The following is a 21,693-nucleotide window of genomic DNA, read 5'->3' as shown; positions in this document are numbered from 1 at the left end:
ACTGGTATTATTTCCTTACTACTTCATTTTAAATATACATTTGTTACATATTATATCGACCACCAAAACACAGGCATGTGGGCACGAGCTTGGTGGTCTTAACATACCCAATAATTATAATAACCAAAAAACACTGAATAAAGAAAAAAAATTATATTTGTAAAAAAACTATTTTGTTTATTAAGGACGGGTTGTTTCGGAGAATCTGAACAATTCATCAAATTTCAACGTTCATTTTCGGGTTCTGTGAAAGATTTATCCAAGTTCTGTTATTATATCATTGTAGGCTAGTTGCTTGACAAAACTGAAATAAAAACAGAACTTGAAAAAATCTTTCACAGAACTTGAAAATGAACGTTGAAATTTGATGAATTGTTCAGATTCTCCGAAACAACCCGTCCTAAGTATTTTTGAATTCTCAACTGTAAATAAATTTTTGTTGAATATTTGTAAAAGAATTTTTTTTTTAATATCCATTTTAAATAAAACCTTGATGAATATTTGTGAAAAAAATAAAGCATTTTATGTACCCAAATAATACGATTCAGGTTCACAAGTTGGAGTTGTTTACTCGATGGTGAAGTAGATAGTGCTGCTGCCATTGCTAAAATATTCTGGAGAAAGTTTTCTCTCTGAAGAATCTCTAGTCACCAGAAATATAACAAGTAGTCCCTATAAATTTTTGACAACCTACCGACATTTGTTTTTGCGACATGGCATCACTGGGCGTTGATCAAACTGGCTCGGCCCCTTGGCTCGGTCATGTGTGGCCCCCTAACTTGCGCCGCCTCCAAATGGTTCGAGGCCAAATGGCTCTGCCGTGTGTGTCCAGTTTTAGGGTTTGGATGAAGTTTAAATAAAAAAAAAATTACAAGAAGTAATAGTACACAAATTTATTTTCATAGAATCGAAAAAATAAGAACAAAACATTGCAATATTATAGTTACAAGTAATATGTACAATAAATTCTCAAACATTCACTGAGATACATCCTTTCAAAAAATGTCACTTCCTGGCTGTAGCACGGTGGTCGGCCATTATGCAATCTGGCCACCCGGACATCTGGACGTCCGGACAGCCAGGCCACAGCCAAGAAGGAGAACAAACCAATTGACAGAAGCATCCACAACAGTGATTGGGCGGGAAGCGATTCTTCTAACATAAAGGCGGCAGATGATCAAAATGTTTACTTCACGTTCCTATCTAGTGCCTAGATGCAAATTCTTCATTCATTAACTAATTATATATATGTATATGTTATAATCAGTAATCATAACTGGAAATATCTAACAGGACATCTAAAAATAACACCCACGAATTGTGATTTCTTTATACATGGATATTTCTAAAAAGGAGGTGGTGATTTCACAATACTGTACTGTACTGCAGAATATTTACTGGCTTCCTGCTTCCTGCTTTCTGCTTCCCGCTTCCCGGGAAGTCAAATTCTTTACCGGTGAAGCAACCTCTTCCACTATTATATGATGACAAATTATATTTACTTTACTTTATTCTCACATTTATTCAAATATCTACTTTTCTCATTCACATTGGCATCAACGTGACTTGCGGATTAAACACAAAGTTACACATATTATGTACATGAGAATACTTTTTATGCGTCGAAGCGATCGGAATCAAACGGGACAAAGCAACCTAATATGTTTTTGTAGTGAGCAAAGGATATTGATATAAGTCATCATTCACTAAACTTGATGATAGCACACATTTATACTGTTGTAATCGGTAATGTTAATAACAAGAAAAGATCCCCTTGGAATTTTATTTGCTATTCCGACATGAAAGAACTAAGTGCTATTAGGAAATAAACATGAATCTGCAGGCTGCGGGCTATTGAAACTACATCCAAGTCTATGGGGAATTGAAGAGAAAACTTTTCAATTTGGTAGGCGGGTTTGAGTAGCACTGCCCCAGGAACTATTTATTGGATTACCAACACCTCTGCCATAGGTCACCCCAAGTGGTTGGCTACATTTGTGGATTTATCAGGGGTGCCCGGGTTCATCGGATGAGGTGTGTTCCACCAGCTGAATGGCGTGCCGGGTCGAGGGAGACTGGTTCGGGGAAACTCTCTTACCTCTGCAACTGGTCTCACTTGACCCGTCACTCCTTTCCTTAAAACGACCCTTAATACTGCATCCCCAAAGATGGCTGTGTGGGGTTAATGTAGAAAAAGCAACTCATGGTGGATGCGGTGAACAGTGACAGCAGTGGACATGAAGCATTCTCACTTGAAAGGTAAAACAGGTACTCTTGTATTGTAAATCAGACTAAACAGAGTGAATTCTCATCCGCCAGCTTTCCGCTTCCGCTAAACTCACCAATAACCAGCTAAACACCCTCCCATATCACTTGCTTTGTTTTTATTTCATAATGAATAGATAGAAATCTATAAAAGAACATTTACACCATCTGCTCCTTCTTCGTAGGGCTAAATTTTATATATATTACCCATTTTGACATTGATACATGTTCAACCTACCTATCTTCTAAATTTTAATTGGGATTAAGAAATTTTAAATAAAAAAATGTCACAAAAATAAGTTTTTTTTTAAATGTTCAAAATTTTAAAATATATATTTTTTTTTAATACACAAAATTAAATAATGCATAATATACAGACCCAAATAGACAATAATATGCTCGCACATGTGTAAATGAGAGTGTATTGATGCAAATATTCTTATGTGGATATAGAAAAAAAAGAAATAAAAAGAAGGTTCGAAATAATAAATTATGATCTATGTAATAATAAATTCATCAACAAAGTGGGCCTAAGCCTACTAAACATGCACCCAACATAATTTCACTTCTGACACAATGTTTAACAATTATAATAATAATGATTACTGTCACCCAACCATATCCGTAACACTACTCGGGACAAACACTTATTCTGTTCTCCTGTTCGTCTTCTGTTCTCTCAACACGTTTCTCGCATTATTTATACTTTACAAAAGACACATGGAAATATCATACAATATTTTTTGGGCATAACCCTTATTTATAAGCAAGGTAAATTTACAAAATTAATTTGTGACCAACTTTAACCAATTTGGAATAAAGAAATATTAAAATTTTGAATAATGTTTGATTTAAAATAATTTTTGGTCCTTGGTTTGTCTTTTTTTTGTTGAATTATGACACCCTTAATTCGGTCTTTACAAAATAAATACACTCAAATGTAAGTGGTAAATAGACTGGAATCTCAGGTGACATTTGAAAACAAATGATAGTTATCAATGAGAAGAATAACTTACAAACTTGCAGTCACCATGTAAAAATGTACTCATTTATAAAATTAAATAATAATCCCCATATATTTTTAATATATTACACAATCTTCAAATGTATACATGAGGGGGGGGGGGGGGGGGGCTTATAAAGAATTTGTACTCTTTGAATGCTTTACGATGTTTAAATTTAGTCATTGAATTACAAATATGAATTAATTAAAAGTCCTGACCCAGCGTCAGTGTGCCCCAGTGGATGTGTATGTACAATGGTCACGGAGCACGGAGCACTGAACACTGAGTTTACACTGAGCACTTAATACTTAACACTGACAGAGTAGAAGTATGTACAATTACAAGTAAAGATCAACAGTGTTTGTCCCTACTCAGACTGAGTCTTCTACTTCTCAATCAAGGCGGCTACATACACATTCTCTGGCTAACAACACTTAACTCTCTAGAAGGGAGAAGGGAACAGAAACACTCCCCAAAGCGCTGATGGGGGATATAAAAGAGACAGAAACAGATAGACATATATAGCAGTGACAGTTCTGTATGTAAATGATTGAAGTTTAGTGCATATAGTAGCCCGTAGCCCGTCTTTAGTCACATTCTATTACAATGAATTGCTAACACACCATGTCATGTTAAACTAAAGTAAGCCTAGGTGTCAACAGACATTAATTTAAGAGATCTGCCTTTAACTTACATATGTATTTACTATTTATTTAAACAGTAGACAACTTTACTGATAGATAATAAACAAGTAACATTACTAAATCTTATTTCATGGTAATAAAGTGGACAAGAATCAATCATAAATAACTTGAAAAGGGTACAATGTCAGTACCGGTAGTACATACTTTCCCTTTCTGGTGGAGATATATATGTACACAAGAGCAAACAGCAAATAGCAACACTTGGATATGTAACCATGAATATGCAGAATGTGAGCTTCAGAATAAATTATTGCAATGGACTCCTATAAATAAATGGACTTTTATAATTTAATATTAATTTCAATAAAATGTAATAAACTATCTGGATTATGACCATTTTTATTTAAAATAAAAAATATAATATGTTTTACTTTTCTTCATATAAGTATTATATGTATGTACAATAAATTTACAGTTTGAATAATTTACATATTTAATATGAATAGCGGGCGCAGATGTTACATGTAGATGTTCATAGCTCCCTCCACCTGCGTAATACGGACATGTTCCTTGGTGTTGACTAGAAGGTTGATTTGTCAGACGACCACGCGCCCTGGAATATGACGTCGAGCCGCCCATTAACCACTAATTACCGTCGCCAGCTCCGGTGTTCAGTTCGGTTAAGCCTACACATCATCCTTCATGGATCCCTAATAATGAGATCACGAGACCGAGAAGGACACTCAATCATCCGTCCCCTGAAAATAGCATTAACGTAAGTTATCAGTATTAGCTATCTACAAAGTCGCTAGCTATTTTACTAATCTTAAATATTATTCACATTTACCTATGGACATATCGTTAATAATTTAGTCGTTTGCAACAGATCCAGAATAAAGTCAACTTTAATAATACATTCTTCTTCAAAATTTGTGACAGACTCGACCAACGGCGGCTGAAAGGTTAAGTAGTGGGGGGCTCGTCGTAAGTTGATAGTCTATAGTCGTGTGTGTGTGTCTAGTGTCGTGATATTCCAGGGGAGACGGCGCGGGGCACTGTTGTATGAGGAAATGCCTGAATAAACGGGCACGTGAGTATCTTAAATTTAGATAAAATCATGGGTGAGTACAAAAGTTGCACATTGCGCTCGTGATCTTATATACTTACCTCATTCCTTTGTTGGTACTAAACCAGAGTCTCTTAGTTCTCTTAAGACAAAACTACACATTTTAATGCTCTTTGTAATATTATTGAAATATATATTGTGTGTGTTTATACATAAATACAATTAAACTATATAGCTATAGAAAAGAAACTAAAGTAACACCCACCAATACCATTTTATATAAATAACAGTTAATAATGGCATTATTTGGTCTTCATATTTGTAATACAAAAAAATAAAACTTTGCGAAAAATTTAGAAAGAAAAAAGATATTACCCGGCTACATCAAAAAGTTAAATAATTTTTTCAGTCATTCTAAATTAAACATTTCAACTCAATTTCCATAATATTACGATTAATCTGCAAAATATTAAGAAGAAAATGACAGATAGTTCATTACGTCAGGACAAATCTATGCAGTCATTTTTTAAATTTTCAAAATTAATACTGTTACATCTAAACACATACCCAATGGTGTATTTCAATCATATTTTACAAAAACGGCTTTCAAAGTTTCATTTTGTCATTACAAAATAATAATAATTAATGAATATAAATATTAATTTGGATAAATAAACATTGAATAGTTAAAGTTGTAAGATAAACACTTAATAGGCCAAATAATAGCACGGAATAGAAAAACAATTAATAACGTTAAGGTAATCTAATACAAGGTTAGTAGGCTGTTAATTATATCCTGTTTTCTCTGGTGTCAGTTAAGTTAATAAATTAAAATTGCAATAATTATTTTATCCTCAGTTGGATATTTTAAATATTTACAAAAATGAACAAAGTTAAAATAAAGTTAAATCAGTATTTAAGAGTTACGTTGTTTGTTTATTTGTTAATAGGTTGGTTTGTTGTTTGTTTGTTTGTTTGTTGTCTATATACTGGCTCCAATCAGTCAGTAGCTTCATACACTCGTATGGAACTGTTTGTACGACAGGGCACTTGCTGGTAGCTTGTGGATTGCTTGCTTCTGCTTCTTCGCTCCTCTCAAAAAGGAATTATAAGATTTTGTATTTTTAATTTAATTTAAAGTTCCTCCCATTCGGCGCAGTCTACGAGATAATTGCGCATTCCACATCACTTGACTGCACAGCAGCCAATCTGGAAACAAAACACACACAATAGTACATTTCTTTTAATACAAACAATTCACACTATTAATTCTTCATATGAGGGTTTACTAAAAATCTCTACACAAAATGACTACACAATCTTCCAGGAATAAACATTTATTGTCTTGGTATTTTTTGTATTCCTATTGTAAGCAATTGACAAATACCAAATGCTGTAAGACCTGCGAAGACCATAATCAACTTAATTTTCTGCGCAGAGTCTTATATCACTCGGTTTATGTAGATTGTTTACCGACCCGTAGGACAAGACTGATAGCATGTGTGAGGGTATCACAGGGACCCCTCATGGTAACTGTAATGTTATTTTGTACCTTGACACACTGAAGGTTAAGTCAGAATCTGGGGATTGGAGACATTTTTAGATAGAAGCTTAAAATATTTTTTTGGAAAACGATAATAAAATATGACCTTGTCTTAAAAACGAGCGAAAACTAGCCGATTGCTTTTCAAATAATTATAGTATAATGTAAAGGAAATATATACCTACGTATTTTTAATTCCATATAAATAATATTTTAAGCAAAGTAAGGAGATGTGCTCGTAAGTGCCTAAATTGCCTCACTACTTATTGTTATTAGGTAGGCCTATGTCATATTTGGGGATGGTGTGTGAAGGGTCTTTTTAAGGAAAGGAAGAAGAGGAAGTTCTAGGAAGGAAAAATATATGAGTCGTGGGTAGGGATCTGAGGTGCAAGAGAGTCCGGCCGGAGAGTCAAAGGGCTTCTCTTAACCAGTCTCTCCCAATCCGGCCCGCCACGCAGTAGGAGGGGACACACACGCCGCCAAGACCTGGACAAACATCTGCTCTGAAACAAACATCAACCCTGGCAGCCCTGCTAAGTCACCAAACCTAGCTTGTCGCTTAAGGTATCCTACGGCAGAGGTGTTGGTTATCCAATAAATGGTTCCCGGGGCGGCGGTATCAATACCCTCCTCCCAAATTGGAAGCATATTCAGATATAATTCATATTTATATATTCATATTCATATTCATATTCATTAAGCATTTTCTTCAAGAGGTGCGGCAGACTTAGATAAGGATAGGAGATGAGAGACAATTGAAGGACAAAATAAAGGACATATAATGGACACTTGTGAGGCAATTGAAGAACAATTGTAAGACACTTGTAGGACAATAAACTTCAGGACATTTCCAGGACATTTGCATGACAAATGCAGGACAATCGCAGAACATCTCCATGCAGGACATTTGCAGACACTTGAAATACACTTGATAATAATTTAAGGAAACATGTAGGACAATCGCAGGATATTTGGAGGATAATTTGAGGATAAAGAAAACAATATAAATTGAAAGAAGGACATTTACCTAGATGATCTCCATGTTGGCGAGCGACAATCGGCTGGCGGACAGCGCCACGCCCGAGTCCCCGGAGCCGCTCTGAACAGAAGAATGATCGTCCGTGTCGCTCTGGTTGGACGTGTACCCAATCACGTCTACCTCATCTGTAACAATAACAGAACACACACATTATATACTCGTACATTACCATTCAACTTTTAAATGTTAAAACATACTTATTATCATTCTGATCATGTTTTGCAAATTAACTGAATCAATTAGTATTCAATAGGAGAGGCCACATATTAATATAAACTTATAATAAATTCATATGTTATATAAGTATAAAAATTGGCCTGAAATCCATATAATATGGAAATAGATGAGTAGAAAAATTAATTGATGTTAGGGAAGCAGAAATGCATTTTCGATTTAGTAAAATTGCTTAGAATAACATGGTATTTTTTATTATCAGTATCAGAGGGACAATACCATAAAACAAGTATCAGATTATTATTTTATTAATGAGAGGTGAATAAAGGATTAATGATCGTATTTGATAAGATAAAATACAAAAACAAAGATATTATCATTCAATCAATCCAGATATCAATGTACAAATGATGGATCATTTTCAATTGAAATATTCGGATTCATGAATTCGAAAATAAATTGTTCAACCCATCAGTTATTTTTTAATATGGTAAAATAAATTGTTCAACCCATCAGTTATTTTTTAACCCATCAGTTATTTTTTAATATGGTAAAATGCTTTTTTAAATATTTTTTTTCTTGGGCATTAATTATGTAACAATTTCTAGACATTTTTTTTTGAAGAGTTTTATATCACATGTACATTTGTTACTTGATCCCACCGTTCTACCACCCCCCCTCGTTAGTTTGAAGATTGCTAGTGAATGACACGGATGTGTCGAAACCGTCAGCAAATAAATAAAAATCAAGTAACAAGTGTACATGCGAAATAAAAATCTTTTTTGAATGAAATCCGAGTGTGTTTTTTTGTTTGTCGATTAAAATTTAGTAGAAATACCGTGTTTGGTGACCAAATTTGAAAAGCCAAGTATTTCTTTATAATTTCTCAATAGGTAGAAAAATCTGACTTTATAAATAAGTAAATTGTAAATCAAAAATATACATTATCCTATAGATAAGCTAGCAAGAGGATAGTGTCAACTCCTTTGTCTCAATGCCCCTTTACAACATTAAAGTAATTAAGGTTGTTATATTTAAACCTAAAATATACATTATCCTATAGATAAGCTAGCAAGAGGATAGTGAAATAACTCCTTTGTCTCAATGCCCCTTTACAACATTAAAGTAATTAAGATTGTTATATTTAAACCTAAAATATACATTATCCTATAGATAAGCTAGCAAGAGGATAGTGAAATAACTCCTTTGTCTCAATGCCCCTTTACAACATTAAAGTAATTAAGGTTGTTATATTTAAACCTAAAATATACATTATCCTATAGATAAGCTAGCAAGAGGATAGTGAAATAACTCCTTTGTCTCAATGCCCCTTTACAACATTAAAGTAATTAAGGTTGTTATATTTATATATTATATAGTCATCATGGCCGGCATAGTCCAGTGGTAACGCATTGGACTGCCATTCCGAAGGTCGCGGGTTCGAACCCGGCGTGCGCAAATAAATTTTATTTGATTAATTTGTGTTATTTCACAATTAATTAAAATAATATATAGTATATTTGCGGCACGTTCCAGAGTGGAAGATACTACCAGTATCGCCCTGGTGTAAGACCACCATTCAGAATTGAAACGTTGCTCCAAATGGCTTTAGCCGTGTTTAGTGACTAGATCTGAATAGCCAGGTACTTCCCCATCTTCCTCTTTCCCTTCCCCACTTACCTTCAGCCTCACAACATCCCCCAATTGGGGATGCCATAGTCTCACTGGCTCCAGACGGGAGCAGTTGGGACTCTTGTGAGGTATTCACTATAAAAAAAAAAAATAAAAAACAAAAATTTAAACCTAAAATTTCAGTCAGGTTTTCGATAAACTGAATCAACTGAAACGGGTCGTACGTAGGCGTGTGAAAATATTTACTACGCCACACTAAAAATAGTCAGCACGTCTCCTAGACGTATAGACGCCGCAGTGTTTGCTGACCTGCATATTTTAACCGGACCTTAATAAAAAAACTAGAATTTGAAGTAATAAGGAATTCCAGTATTTTTTTATGAATGTTCAGTTTCTAACTAAAATGCCAGTTTTTTTTACGTATGTCGATTTTGCAGTTAAAATTAAAATTAATATTCAAAGTTCGCATTTTTCAAAGCCCGCCAAAACGATCAAAATCTGACGAGATACGCGTGACGTCATATGTCGAAAAAACACTATTCATAGAATTGGTTCTCACACAATAAAAATAAAGGTAAAAAGGTCCCCGTTAAATGCCGATTAAAACAAATTGTGATCAGCAGAAGAGGACAATTATTACAATTAGATAGAAAGCTGAAACGCACCTAGAAGCGGCGTTTAGCGGGACAACTTGAAATGACTACAGATTTAAACACTGAGATTTACCCATACTGCGCTAGAAACACAACAAGGCCTTGGTTAGTTTGTCAGCAAGACAGCAAATCCGCGACCTACCTCAAAGCGTCTACGTGTACGTGATCATCTCACATCATAAAATAATCCATTATAGGCAGCCAGTTCTAGTTATGGACTCTCACGATTTCACTGGCGTATTCAATTATGTGATGGAAGAACAACAATCAGAATCAGAAAGCATGGATATTAAATGTTACGTGCGATGAGCCATGATCAGTAGAAACTAAATTGAAAACTAAAAAAAAAATAACTAATGATGTAGCGTAGCAATTCTGCTTCCGAATATATATTATGTACGTGCTCATTAAACTGGATGTATTCTGTTTCAAACCGTGTCTAAACGTTGGGTGTATCGTATTGAAATAACAAGTTGACTTCATTACAAATATTTCACAACGCTCGGCGTGGGATTTGTTTTCGAACTTATTTTTGCAAATTTTGAACACGGTTTAATATTATTAACAAATCATTGAAAATACTAATTTTGATTCTCTGTGCGTCCTGCGTAACTCTCGTTCAATGAACTTAAATTTGTTTGGCATTTATTTGTCATTTTAAAATTGGAACCGACTGTGCGAAGAATTCAAAATTGAAACTGATTTTTAAGAATTCAGATTATTTCGTGTTTTTTTACGGGAGTTAGTCAAAAATACTATTTTTGGCTGTGCTTCTGTTCTGCGTAAATCTAGTTCAATGGACTCAAATTTGCTTTGAATTTAAGTATGATTTCAAAACGGTAACTGAATGTGTGTAACCTATTATATAATATTTTTATTATAATTTTTAAAAATGTTTTTCAAGAATTCGGACCATCCTGTGATTTTTTACAATACTTACTGTAAATTGGTATCACAAGAGGTCCAAATTTCTGGAATTAGTATCGTTGCTTTTGGTATTCCCAAATTAGAGTAGTTTGTGAGGCTGAAGTGGCTGAGGGAGGGAAAGACATGAGTAACTGGCTATTCAAATATAGTCACTAAACATAGCCACAGCCATTTCACAACAGTTTTCGTTACGACTTCTGGTAGGTACCTCACCAAAATATCGAGAATGGGAATCTAGACCTACTTACATATTTTTCAAAGAAAAGATACATAACCGATAAAAGTGTACTGTGTACCCGCAGTAAGGTCAATTTTTCATTATTTCTGGTGAAACTGTTAAAAAAATTATATGTATTAATAATTATTATGTATAAAATATAAATTTTATATGTATAAATTTTAAAAGTATACATTTTATATGCATACATTTTATGTGTAAGTATAAATTTTATTTGTATTAATTTTATATGTAGGTATAAATTTGTATAATTCTTGATTTCCTTGGCCTGTCTGTGGCCCGGGAGACGAAAGGTCTTATGTACATAAGTTAACAAAATTCTTTCAAATCAGTAAAGATCTAGGAATTCTTTGTTCAGTGGTATATTATTATTTTCAAAAGTTGCTGGGTAGCACCATCGCAGAATATTCCCTCCAGTGTTTTTGTTTAATTTCGCGAGTCATTTAATATGAGAATGTAAAAAGTTGTATCACATTCATTGCGGTCGATAGCCGAGATTGCGTTTCGCGTACGCGCGCCTTCACTCTGAGAATTTATTTCACGGACCAAAAACCAATACAGATGGTTGATACCTTAAATGGACTGCGGTTCCATTCACCGGAGACCGACGTAGCACCGCTGCTGTATCCAGTTCAGAACCAATTCCTCGAAAGAATTTCAAGAATTCCAAAAGTAACCGGTTCCAAGAAGAAACGGTTCCAAATATAAACGATTTTTCAGTCAAAAATCTCCACGGTTCCAGTGACAACAAAGGCACTGTGGTAGGAATATAAACCATCTCTACTGCCGGAGTAGATGCGCTGACAAGATGCGTTCGTCGTCGGTTACACACTACACACTACACACTACATACTACACACTACACACTACACACTACACACTACACACTACACACTACACACTACACACTACACACTACACACTACACACTACACACTACACACTACACACTACACACTACACACTACACACTACACACTACACACCACACACCACACATCCACACCAGGGCCGATTCATACATGTATTCAACAATAAGTGAACACGGGCGGTCGAGCCAAGGAGTGGCTTGCAATTTTTGGCTTGGTTTTTGGCCAGTTGATTTGACGTTCTTTTTTCATTCTTTAATATTAATTTTATGATAGATAAATTAGCATCTAAAAGAACGTAAGAAAAAGTACATTTTGTGTTTAATAAAACACGTGGTAAAACAATGAATAAGGACATCAACAAAAGAATGCAGTGCCGATATAAGATGAGATGGTCTGCAGAAATTATCGTACAATATTCGTTTCATAGTATTTATAATCCTCTCACATTAAGGCAAGGACTTGCACGATGCTTATACGCTCCTGGGATACATATGTATACATTTACATCCAATGTAAATAATGTATTAGTATTATTATAAATTAAGCACGTAATCGTATAAGGCTATATCTAACTATATGCGCAGGTCGATAGCACGGTGGGTAGGCCGCTCGACTAGTTGTCAGTCGTTTCAAATTCATCCGTACCCAGGCGAACATCGCTGTAATCCGAACATACCGAGGCCAATAACGCTATATTTTTCTGTAGTTACTGTATGAAAATCTTCATAAAAAAATCGAATTTTCGAAAAAAAAATCGTTTTCAGCTACAATAACATCAATAATGCCATTTTTGTAATATTAGTGCACCCAAAAGTCACGAGCCGCCTCTGATATGAACGTTTCGCTAGTCCGAACAGGTTTTGTTTTTCTTTAGTTCGGATTATCAACGGATTACCGTAGGTACTCCCTTTTTAACACGAGTTCTGATTAGTCAAAGGGTCTGTAATATAAATCTAAGGGTTTGTAGTATGTTTACATGTATTATTAAAACTATGGGCGCCATTTTTAACGCACAAACGCGGTTTAATGTTTTATCCCTAGTGGCGGGTCCAAACAACACTCATTACACACTGGGTTCAGGATGAATGGGGCAACATACACGAACGTTTTAAAACATATTTCCATAAACCGAGGGAAAGGCTGATCGACTCGCAGTGTTTTTTAATAACTGAAATGATTGATGGAAAATAAAAAATAACGTAATGGCCCGCGTAGAAGCGGCAATACACACAGCACAGCCGGTTAATGAAGACGTATCGTCGTCGTTGTTGTTGCTTTTGAGTGGTTTCGATGTAAAAACGAGATTTTAAAAAGCTTATTTCAGTGAAGGCCACGCCCACGGCTCTGGGCGGAATGTAGGCTTGGAGTCACTGATCTCAGGCGACACCCCATAGGGCGGAATACATATTGACACAAAGCAAAATCTAAAATAGGAACTATTTTAATGAGCAACGCATATTTTTTTCGGTCATTTACGACAATTTAAGGAGGTAATGGATTATGAAAATAAAATTTTAAACATATCTAAAATAGTAACCGCGATTATATAAAATAATATTATATAACAAAAAACTTAATGAAACATAAAGCTACCGATGTATCAATAAATTACTAAGCGTACTGATTAAATTAATGTTCTAAAATTGTTGTAAACGTTTATTTCGTCCACCTTCAATTAATTAGGTAATTAGATACAAAAAAGAAATTTCGCAAGGTTTTTCCTTTTCTCAATACAAAGCCTAATTAATCATTAGATTTTTCCCAAATTACCCAAATATTCCACATAAAATATCAACGTAAATAATTGTATCTTCCATAAAAATGGCTTTATTTCTTATTTCCTTACGTGTAAAATATTACTTCGGCCGAGTTTGTTGGTAGCTAATTGATGTCTGTAATTAGTTAGGTGGCTAAACGTGTCTCTTTCTATATTTTTTCCCATGGTGAAATATGTACACAGTTAATTATAGTGACTTCCGGGGGACGAGAGGAAATGATCGATGGCACGTTAGATGCCAGCGCTCAGGTGAAGGTTAAAGGTCAAAGGTACTCGGATAACAAACAGCTGATCATCATTAATATACGTAGAAGTCAGTCGTAATTAACAGGTGATAAGAGCAACCGAAAATCACGACTAGATTCATGTTGCTGCACATTGAAAATGCGGCTCTGCTTCCCTAGCGCTAATAGATTTTCTATAGAATAGATTAATTGATTAGGAATTTTAATTCGCTAAAATACCCTTATAATTTAAAATGCACCTCTTCATCTTATTCAGTCAGTCAAACTGTCAATTGCAAGGTAATTAAAATTACAAATGGAAGTTCAAACACACGGAGAAAACTTACTATTATTAAATATTGCAAATTTACTAAGGGTCTCTTCAAATTATTCGAAATCCCGTTAAAATGGGATTGCAGGCCTTTCAAGAAGTATTGGAAATTAATTGCTTTCCCAATAAACTTTCAGTAAGACACGAATTTGTTATCACCATGTCGGAACACGTGTTCATAAAAATTCAAATATTTTCGCAAATCGTCATTGTATATTATCAGGACAAATGCAGGTGCATGAAAACGTGTTTCGATATATAAAATAACGAACAAAATGGAACATCCCCCATACACACAAGCCTAGCTTTATTATGGTGGTACATCTTATGTATAAAATTAGGTTACATAATAACTATATTTTCTGTAAATTATGAAACATTATTTTTTATGAATATAAATATATAAATATTTATATATACACGTCCATTCCTTGGTTTTGGTTCTTACTATGTTCGCAGGCATTTTGCCGGCCTCTGTTTTTCCTCCCTCCTATAATATAGGTCTTCAAGACCTTCTCTCCTCTCTCTCATCTAAACCATCCACACAGAATCTTCAAAGATGACATATATCAGGAATGTACTAAAAGTTGAATAGGAAACGGCCTTCCATCCAGTTAATAGCCGGATTTTAATAAATCAGAAATACTCATTTTTCTCCGTGCAGGGTAAAGATTTCCCTGAAGATGGCCAAACTATGGGATAATGTACCTCAAAAGCTATCATGATCCACGGAGCGTTGATCAGGGGGGTATAACTCCGATCGAAAATTGTAAATTACTTCTTGTTTTCATTGTTGCTAGGCTAAAATGATGAATGTAATGTTGTGTTTGGGTAAATATTATCTATTTTATCATTTGTCGAACGTCTTGCTTTGAAAATAAAATGTACGCCTTGAATTGTTTCTCTCGAATCTAAAAAAAATCGTTTGAAGTAAACACCTGGTGCTAGTAACAGCGTTGGCACATTTAAAAAAATATTGCGTAAGACTTCATTACGAGGAATCTCCGGGAGCAAAGTGGAACGAATCTTGGTATAAAATCTCCCGCGAGAAGACGAACGTCACGATTGGTCTTGATCCGAATTCAAGGTGAAGCAAAATGGGTTAAACCCCATTTCTTTGCGAAAAAAACGTCAAAGATGAGTTATTTTAAATTGTTTTTTGGGCGAGAGCTGGAACCGCGCCAGCAAGCGCGGTGACAAAAGCACCGCTCGAATGTCATAGACAAGGAGGTGGCTGCAAAAAAAGTGAAAAACGTATTTTTAGTTTTTAATTATCGATTAAAAAGACACGACTTTCGTGACTCCTGCCGAGAGACGGGCCGAATTGATTTACGGTCCAGTTGTGAACTGGTTTACATTATTAGGTATTTGAAGTGGTGTCACTCACAAAAACTGCGACTGAATTATCATACAGGGCGTAAACAGGACGTAACCGAGAGACTCCTGAGATTATTCACCACTGACTAAAACTATAGGTTCACGTTAGTGTCTAGTTTGCGAATTGCACTTCGGGTTAATTTGTTCGCTTTTGGGAACAACTCATATGGTATCACAGAAATCGTTGTGTCTCCCTTACTATTGTGGTGACAAATATTATCTAATCTAATAATAGTCGTAGAAAGAGAACACACCATGCTTTATATTCAAATCTACAAGTTAAGTTTATGGAACCAAAGATTCCGACTGCAATTTGAAAAAACTTTTGAAAAATGATTTATTCATTTAATTTTAATTTTTTATTCTTATTTTTACATGAAACGACAAAAAAATTAAGGCCATATTAACGTTTTTAATACACTCGTCTTAAAATTTACGCCGTAAAGTGAGCCATTTTATTTATTTTTTAATGTTTTGCATCGAAAATTTTAATATTTCAAAAAATGTATGTTTATTCCTAATAATAAAATTTGTAAGCGCATTTCATCACCTTTCAAAAACAGTTTTCAGTTTTCGGATACGTTCAGAAATATTCCATTTATTTGAATTTTATTGCAAAGCGGAAATACTCCGACCTTTTGTCAGAATATGCCTGAGGCCTGAGGTATTAGAGTTTGAGACTATAACTATTATATTAGACGCTACTACCGTCACGCTAGGTAACCTACTACCACTTTCAACAGACCTACGCTCAATTTGAACAAGTTACGTCCGTAACGCTATGTTACGTTGGACATATTTATTTTTAAACTTGGTCAAAGAGAATATTTCCACAATATTCAGGACCTACCTGAACAGAAAAGCGGTGAAGTGTAAAAAGCCACCTGTCCACGGTGAACAGATAAGCCATAATATTCGGCTATAACTATCTATATACACATTATAATTATCCCTCACAACTCACGTCCCTCACATATGCAAAGCGGTAATGAATTCTTTCACCGACAACCTGAATAATGAGTAATGATACATAATTGCGAATTTGTATAAAAATTACACATTACTGATTTAATAAATTAAGAAAATAATTACAAATTAACCGTAAATAATGTATAACGTGTGGGAAAGGAAGTATGAGAATTATATGAGAGATATAATTCAAAGCGATACGGTTCTCTGAATAAATAGCCGATTTGTATCATCAATCATCGGGATATAATTAATTGGATGCGTGTCAAGGGAGACAGGCGACATGATCAGCTCTTGTAATAGAATGAGAGACTTACGCAACATATTTCATAATTTAGATATTTTTATCCGAGGCTGCGCTGCCGCGTACACATTTAGCCAAGCCGGGGGCGTAGAATATCAGAGCGAAAATTTATGGCAAAATGCTTTCACCATTGTATCAAAAGCTCTATTCTCAGGGGCACTCTCTTCCTATACAGCTTCCGCGGGCACTGCTCAGCGCTGTGTACATTGTAGGTGCACGTGTATGTAGTACACCCATCGTACACTAGCAACTACTGGCCACTTCTAGTCCTGCAGCCTCAGGCAGTCCAGGGGAAACGCGGAAAGGTAATCAACTGACGTTTTCGCTAATATGGGCATACCGCTGAAAGCTCCGATGTAAACTCGCACTCTTTGTCATCAACGACACGACCCACCAGAAGTCAGGAGAGGTTTTAACGGAGTACTCACAGCGCCTCTAGCGGCGTGTATGCGCAATATACATAAATTTGGATTAAGTTTTGTATTATTTATTTAAATTTGTATCTCAAAAGATGTTTGGATAATTGAACACCTCGGTGTACGTTCTCATACAGGAGATCTCCAAAATTCGAAACATAAGAGCATAATATTATGATGTACACTGATACATACTAACATAATACACAATATTGCCGCCATGGGTGGATTCACAGTATCCTCCTTGAGAATGTCAAGGAAATAACAGTTTATCTAAAAGATGCGAATTAATTAGCACAGGTTCTCCTAGTGAGGTTTTCACAAAACACTGCTACTAATACCAACTCATATAGTTACTGATAACATTTTGTATTACTGGTACTTAATATATGAACACGAATAAAAATGAATAAATAAACAAGCAAATGTTTACAGTACCCAATTCATTCGCATTGTAAGCCGCAGGGTCATCTGCATTCATGTTCATATTGGATATACAGATACATCTGCATAGTACCTACGAATCATAATAATACACGTAATTGTTTGGCCGTGTAGGGTTGGTGGAAGCCTCGGGGAAATCCCTGGGAGGGTGGAATTACGGAATAGCCCTCGAGACGGCCCTCAGGCGGGAGTGTTCAGAGTACCCAGTCTGGGCACCCACTTGGGGTGATCGCAGTTCCGCGATTCGCCCGGGAATTATTAATTTTCCAAACACGTATCACGGACGTCACCTTTATAAGATAAATCAAACCGAAGTGGGAACCCGGCGGCTCGGAACCTGCGAAAGGTTAAACTCATCACGTCTGTATAGGAATAGCGATTTGTGTGCGACAAAAGACTATGCTTAAATTTGTCTCGGCGAAAACTCGGATTAAGCGCGAATAAAAATGTCAACGGGAAAATGTATCGCGTATTTTTTACCCGCGGCGAATTTTCTCAAAAGCTTATAAATATGTAGGACAAAGATATTTCAAGAAATTGAATTATGTATTTATCATTCATGAGATGGTATTTCAATAGGAAAAAGTTTTCGGAATAACAATGAAAGCTTTAAAAATGCAAATGAAAGTAGAAATCTCGCCATAAAATAAAATAAAAGAAATGTATTTTATGAAGAACATATTCAACGTCTCGGCTGACTTAACGTTGCTTATTTATAAATATATTGTATTCGTAAAAAAAACATGTTCTAAAACACGAGAAATGAAAAGCACTCAGGAATAATGTTGGTCGTCAGTCGGCAATTGACATCGGAATGCCGTTAACCCGTCTAATCAGTAATCCGGCCGACTTCTTTCTGTTTTCTTTCCTAATCCTCATTATCCCCTTAATCCCATTAGCCCGGGACTTCCCGGCCGGATGCTAATACCTAATACTGATCACTACAGTCTGCTATTGCTCCCTTCCCTTCCCACTATCTGCTACTTACACCGGGAAGTGTCCAAACTAGATTACCCATATACCTGTCATTGCCCAGGGCTGCGCTTAGCAACTGTACCGCCTCAGGTAATGCCACCTCAACCCCAAAATAAATATTTATAATTTTTTCATAACAATCGTCGTATTTTATTCGGTAGTTTCATTACTTTAAAATTAAATTAAATTACAGCTGGAGTCGCAAATATGGTTTGCGAATCACTTTGTGGTTTTATTATGGACTGAAATCAATTTTTGACACAACTATTTGGGTAGCCGTGGTTAACAGTTAGAATTGGAAAAGGGTTCTGATTTACCCTTGGTCTTTTAGATCGATATAATGGCCTTGACTGACACTGCTGGTTATCACCGCACAAGCTTCCCTAAAAAACTCGAATTAAATTCACTAAAGGGACATGTTCACTGTCCCAGTTTACTTAACAGACTGGCAATGCATAATGAATTGTTGCAATGTCACTCATGTAGGTATGTAGGTACTCCACACTGTCAGACAGGGACATGTAATTGGGTGGAAAAATGCAGGAACGTATGTTTAAGAGATATGGATATAGTTGTGTCTACAACACCCATCCATGGAAAAAAATGACGGGGTAGCGAAGTTATTATTCTTGCTGCATCATTTTTCACAAGCTTCAGTTGTTAAATGTGTTGTAATGATACAGAGAAAAATAAGATGAGCGAACGGATGAAACGTGGAACATATTGAACAAGAAGATTGACTTATTTTACTCTTGCTTAAACTTGGAGAGACCTGCTAAACTTTCCAGATTTACTGCTTGCAGTGTGACAATGAAATGTCCTAAACCTACAGAACAAGATATGCTATCTTGTGGGCGCAATTTAGTGTGAACTTTAATTATTTTTAATTCTGCTTATCTTTAGGCAAAATGTGGAAACCATAATAAACCATAAGTGAAAAATGCCAACCCCTTAAAGTAGCCGCCCAAAGCATCTGTTCAGCTTGCCTAGGCCTAAATACGACTCTGTCATTGCCTATTGTATCATTTACAGCTTCACATCTTGTCCTTGTTGCATAAACGATATTGTATAATTACCGACACTGGTACATTGTATTAATGATTCTAAAACAATAATGTTAGGTAGGTGCCTACTGTTATTTACTACAAGTATTTTCGTCAAATTAATGTCACTGAATGAATAATTTACGTTTTCGAACTGACATGACGTCTCTGCACTGTAACATTGCCAAGAGCTCAGATATACTAAAGTGCCATCGTAAATCACTTTATTAAAGGGACATTTAAATACAAAATGCGTGCAGTAATTATAATATTACAAAGACGTTACACGATTTATCTTACATATTTTTTACACGATACCGAGTAGAGTTCTAACTACATGGAGCCAGTGGATCTATCTGAGGAACTAAAGAACGCGAGGAAGAATAAGAGCAAGGTTGGAAAGTACGTAACTAAACACACTAAAAGTAATTTCAAGCATTGTTTAGATTCTCACTGGCGATCTGAGAGCATCTTCCACTCTGGAAATTAAACGTGTAAACGAATCTATGCCCAAACAGTGTGACAGGGTCTGGGACCTACAAACATGTTTCGAATTCTCAGCCGTGTTACTAGGGACATTAAGCCGAACAATTAAAAAAGCATCAAGCAGACACGAAAATACAGAATAAACTGTAAAAGAATCTCGTAAAATAACAAGTTTTTACTATAATGATGGCCTTATAACGATTCTAAAAACTTGGCAAATAAAACTAGTAATAGATATGTACACGCACCACGCACAGTGTAAAAGGAAATAATTACAGTAATTCAAACCGACTGAAAAAAACTGAAAACTTTTGGATAATTCGGGGACAATTCTATAGAAACAACGCCATTTCAACATGTAAAATAGCGTATTTTTGGATGTGAAAATATGGCGTTAAAAAAACATATTTCTTCATAAATGCCTAGACAGTAGACACAGAAAATCAAGTTATTTACACTACGGCTTTGAAATAAATAAACTGCTTTGTAGATCGTTGGAATAACATGTGGCGTGATTGCATGTCACGGTTAAGGTCGGTTACGGCGGGTAATTTTACCCGGCGATTTGTTATACCATTATGATGTAATAAATGATGCAGGTATTCTGCTATTTGTGTACACTATAGGACAATACAACTATACATTATACTGAACAGGGTTTATAGAAGTACAAACTAACCTACAACAATATTGTTTAAATGAACTTAAGCGTTTATAACTGAAAGATCAGAATGCTAAAAAGTTAGTAGGTAAATGCAAAGTTTGAAATCAGGCATCTTTTAGCACAGACGATGGACAGTTTACATCGATTGAAATCTCTTGAAAATGTCCTCCACAGTTGAATTCCCAGCAGGGCAGGGCGAAAAACTCCTCCCTATCAATATTCCCCCCAAGTTGTGTGTTAAAAATTGTCCGCACACATGTTCATCTTCCGCACACATTTCAAAGAAAGGAAAGTGTCACCAGATTTTTGTTTTACGCAAGTAAACACAAAAAAATAACCGATGTTTTTGGTGGGTTGTCAGCGTTCAGAACATATACATATTATAAAATAAAATAGTATTTATATTATAAATAAAATATTTATTTATTCGTGGTACATTCAATTGATTACTTAATTTTACCTACGCATGATTGTGAGAAATTTGCGCACTAGCCTCTTTCTTTCTTTAATATCTTGCACAGATAAGTTGATGTGCCACACACACAATGAACACATTTCCATTGCTCCCCATAGTCCCCCTCCCGCTTTAAACTTTTCCACGCAGTTAGTTCATCTCTTCTTCAGTA

The 21,693-nt window shown here is 35.3% G+C and overlaps 1 protein-coding gene across 1 annotated transcript in view; it reads right to left on the bottom strand.

Annotated features, from left to right (window-relative positions):
- Window positions 1–889: 889 nt before the first annotated feature.
- Window positions 890–21,693, bottom strand: part of LOC149420116 (uncharacterized) — a 617,394-nt gene continuing 596,590 nt past the window's right edge. The window contains exons 6-7 of the mRNA XM_089637490.1: window positions 7,550–7,686; window positions 890–6,188 (exon numbers count right to left, since the gene is read on the bottom strand). Coding sequence (XP_089493616.1) covers window positions 7,550–7,686 — 137 coding nt within the window. The 3' untranslated portion in view covers window positions 890–6,188. The remainder of the gene's footprint in view (window positions 6,189–7,549; window positions 7,687–21,693) is intronic.

The sequence above is a fragment of the Hesperophylax consimilis genome, chromosome 11, assembly GCF_061612785.1.
Source record: "Hesperophylax consimilis isolate HC1 chromosome 11, BYU_Hcon_1.0, whole genome shotgun sequence".
Lineage (NCBI taxonomy): Eukaryota > Metazoa > Arthropoda > Insecta > Trichoptera > Limnephilidae > Hesperophylax > Hesperophylax consimilis.
The sequence above is the reverse complement of the archived record's forward strand: the minus strand, read 5'-3'. Positions and strand labels throughout refer to the sequence as shown.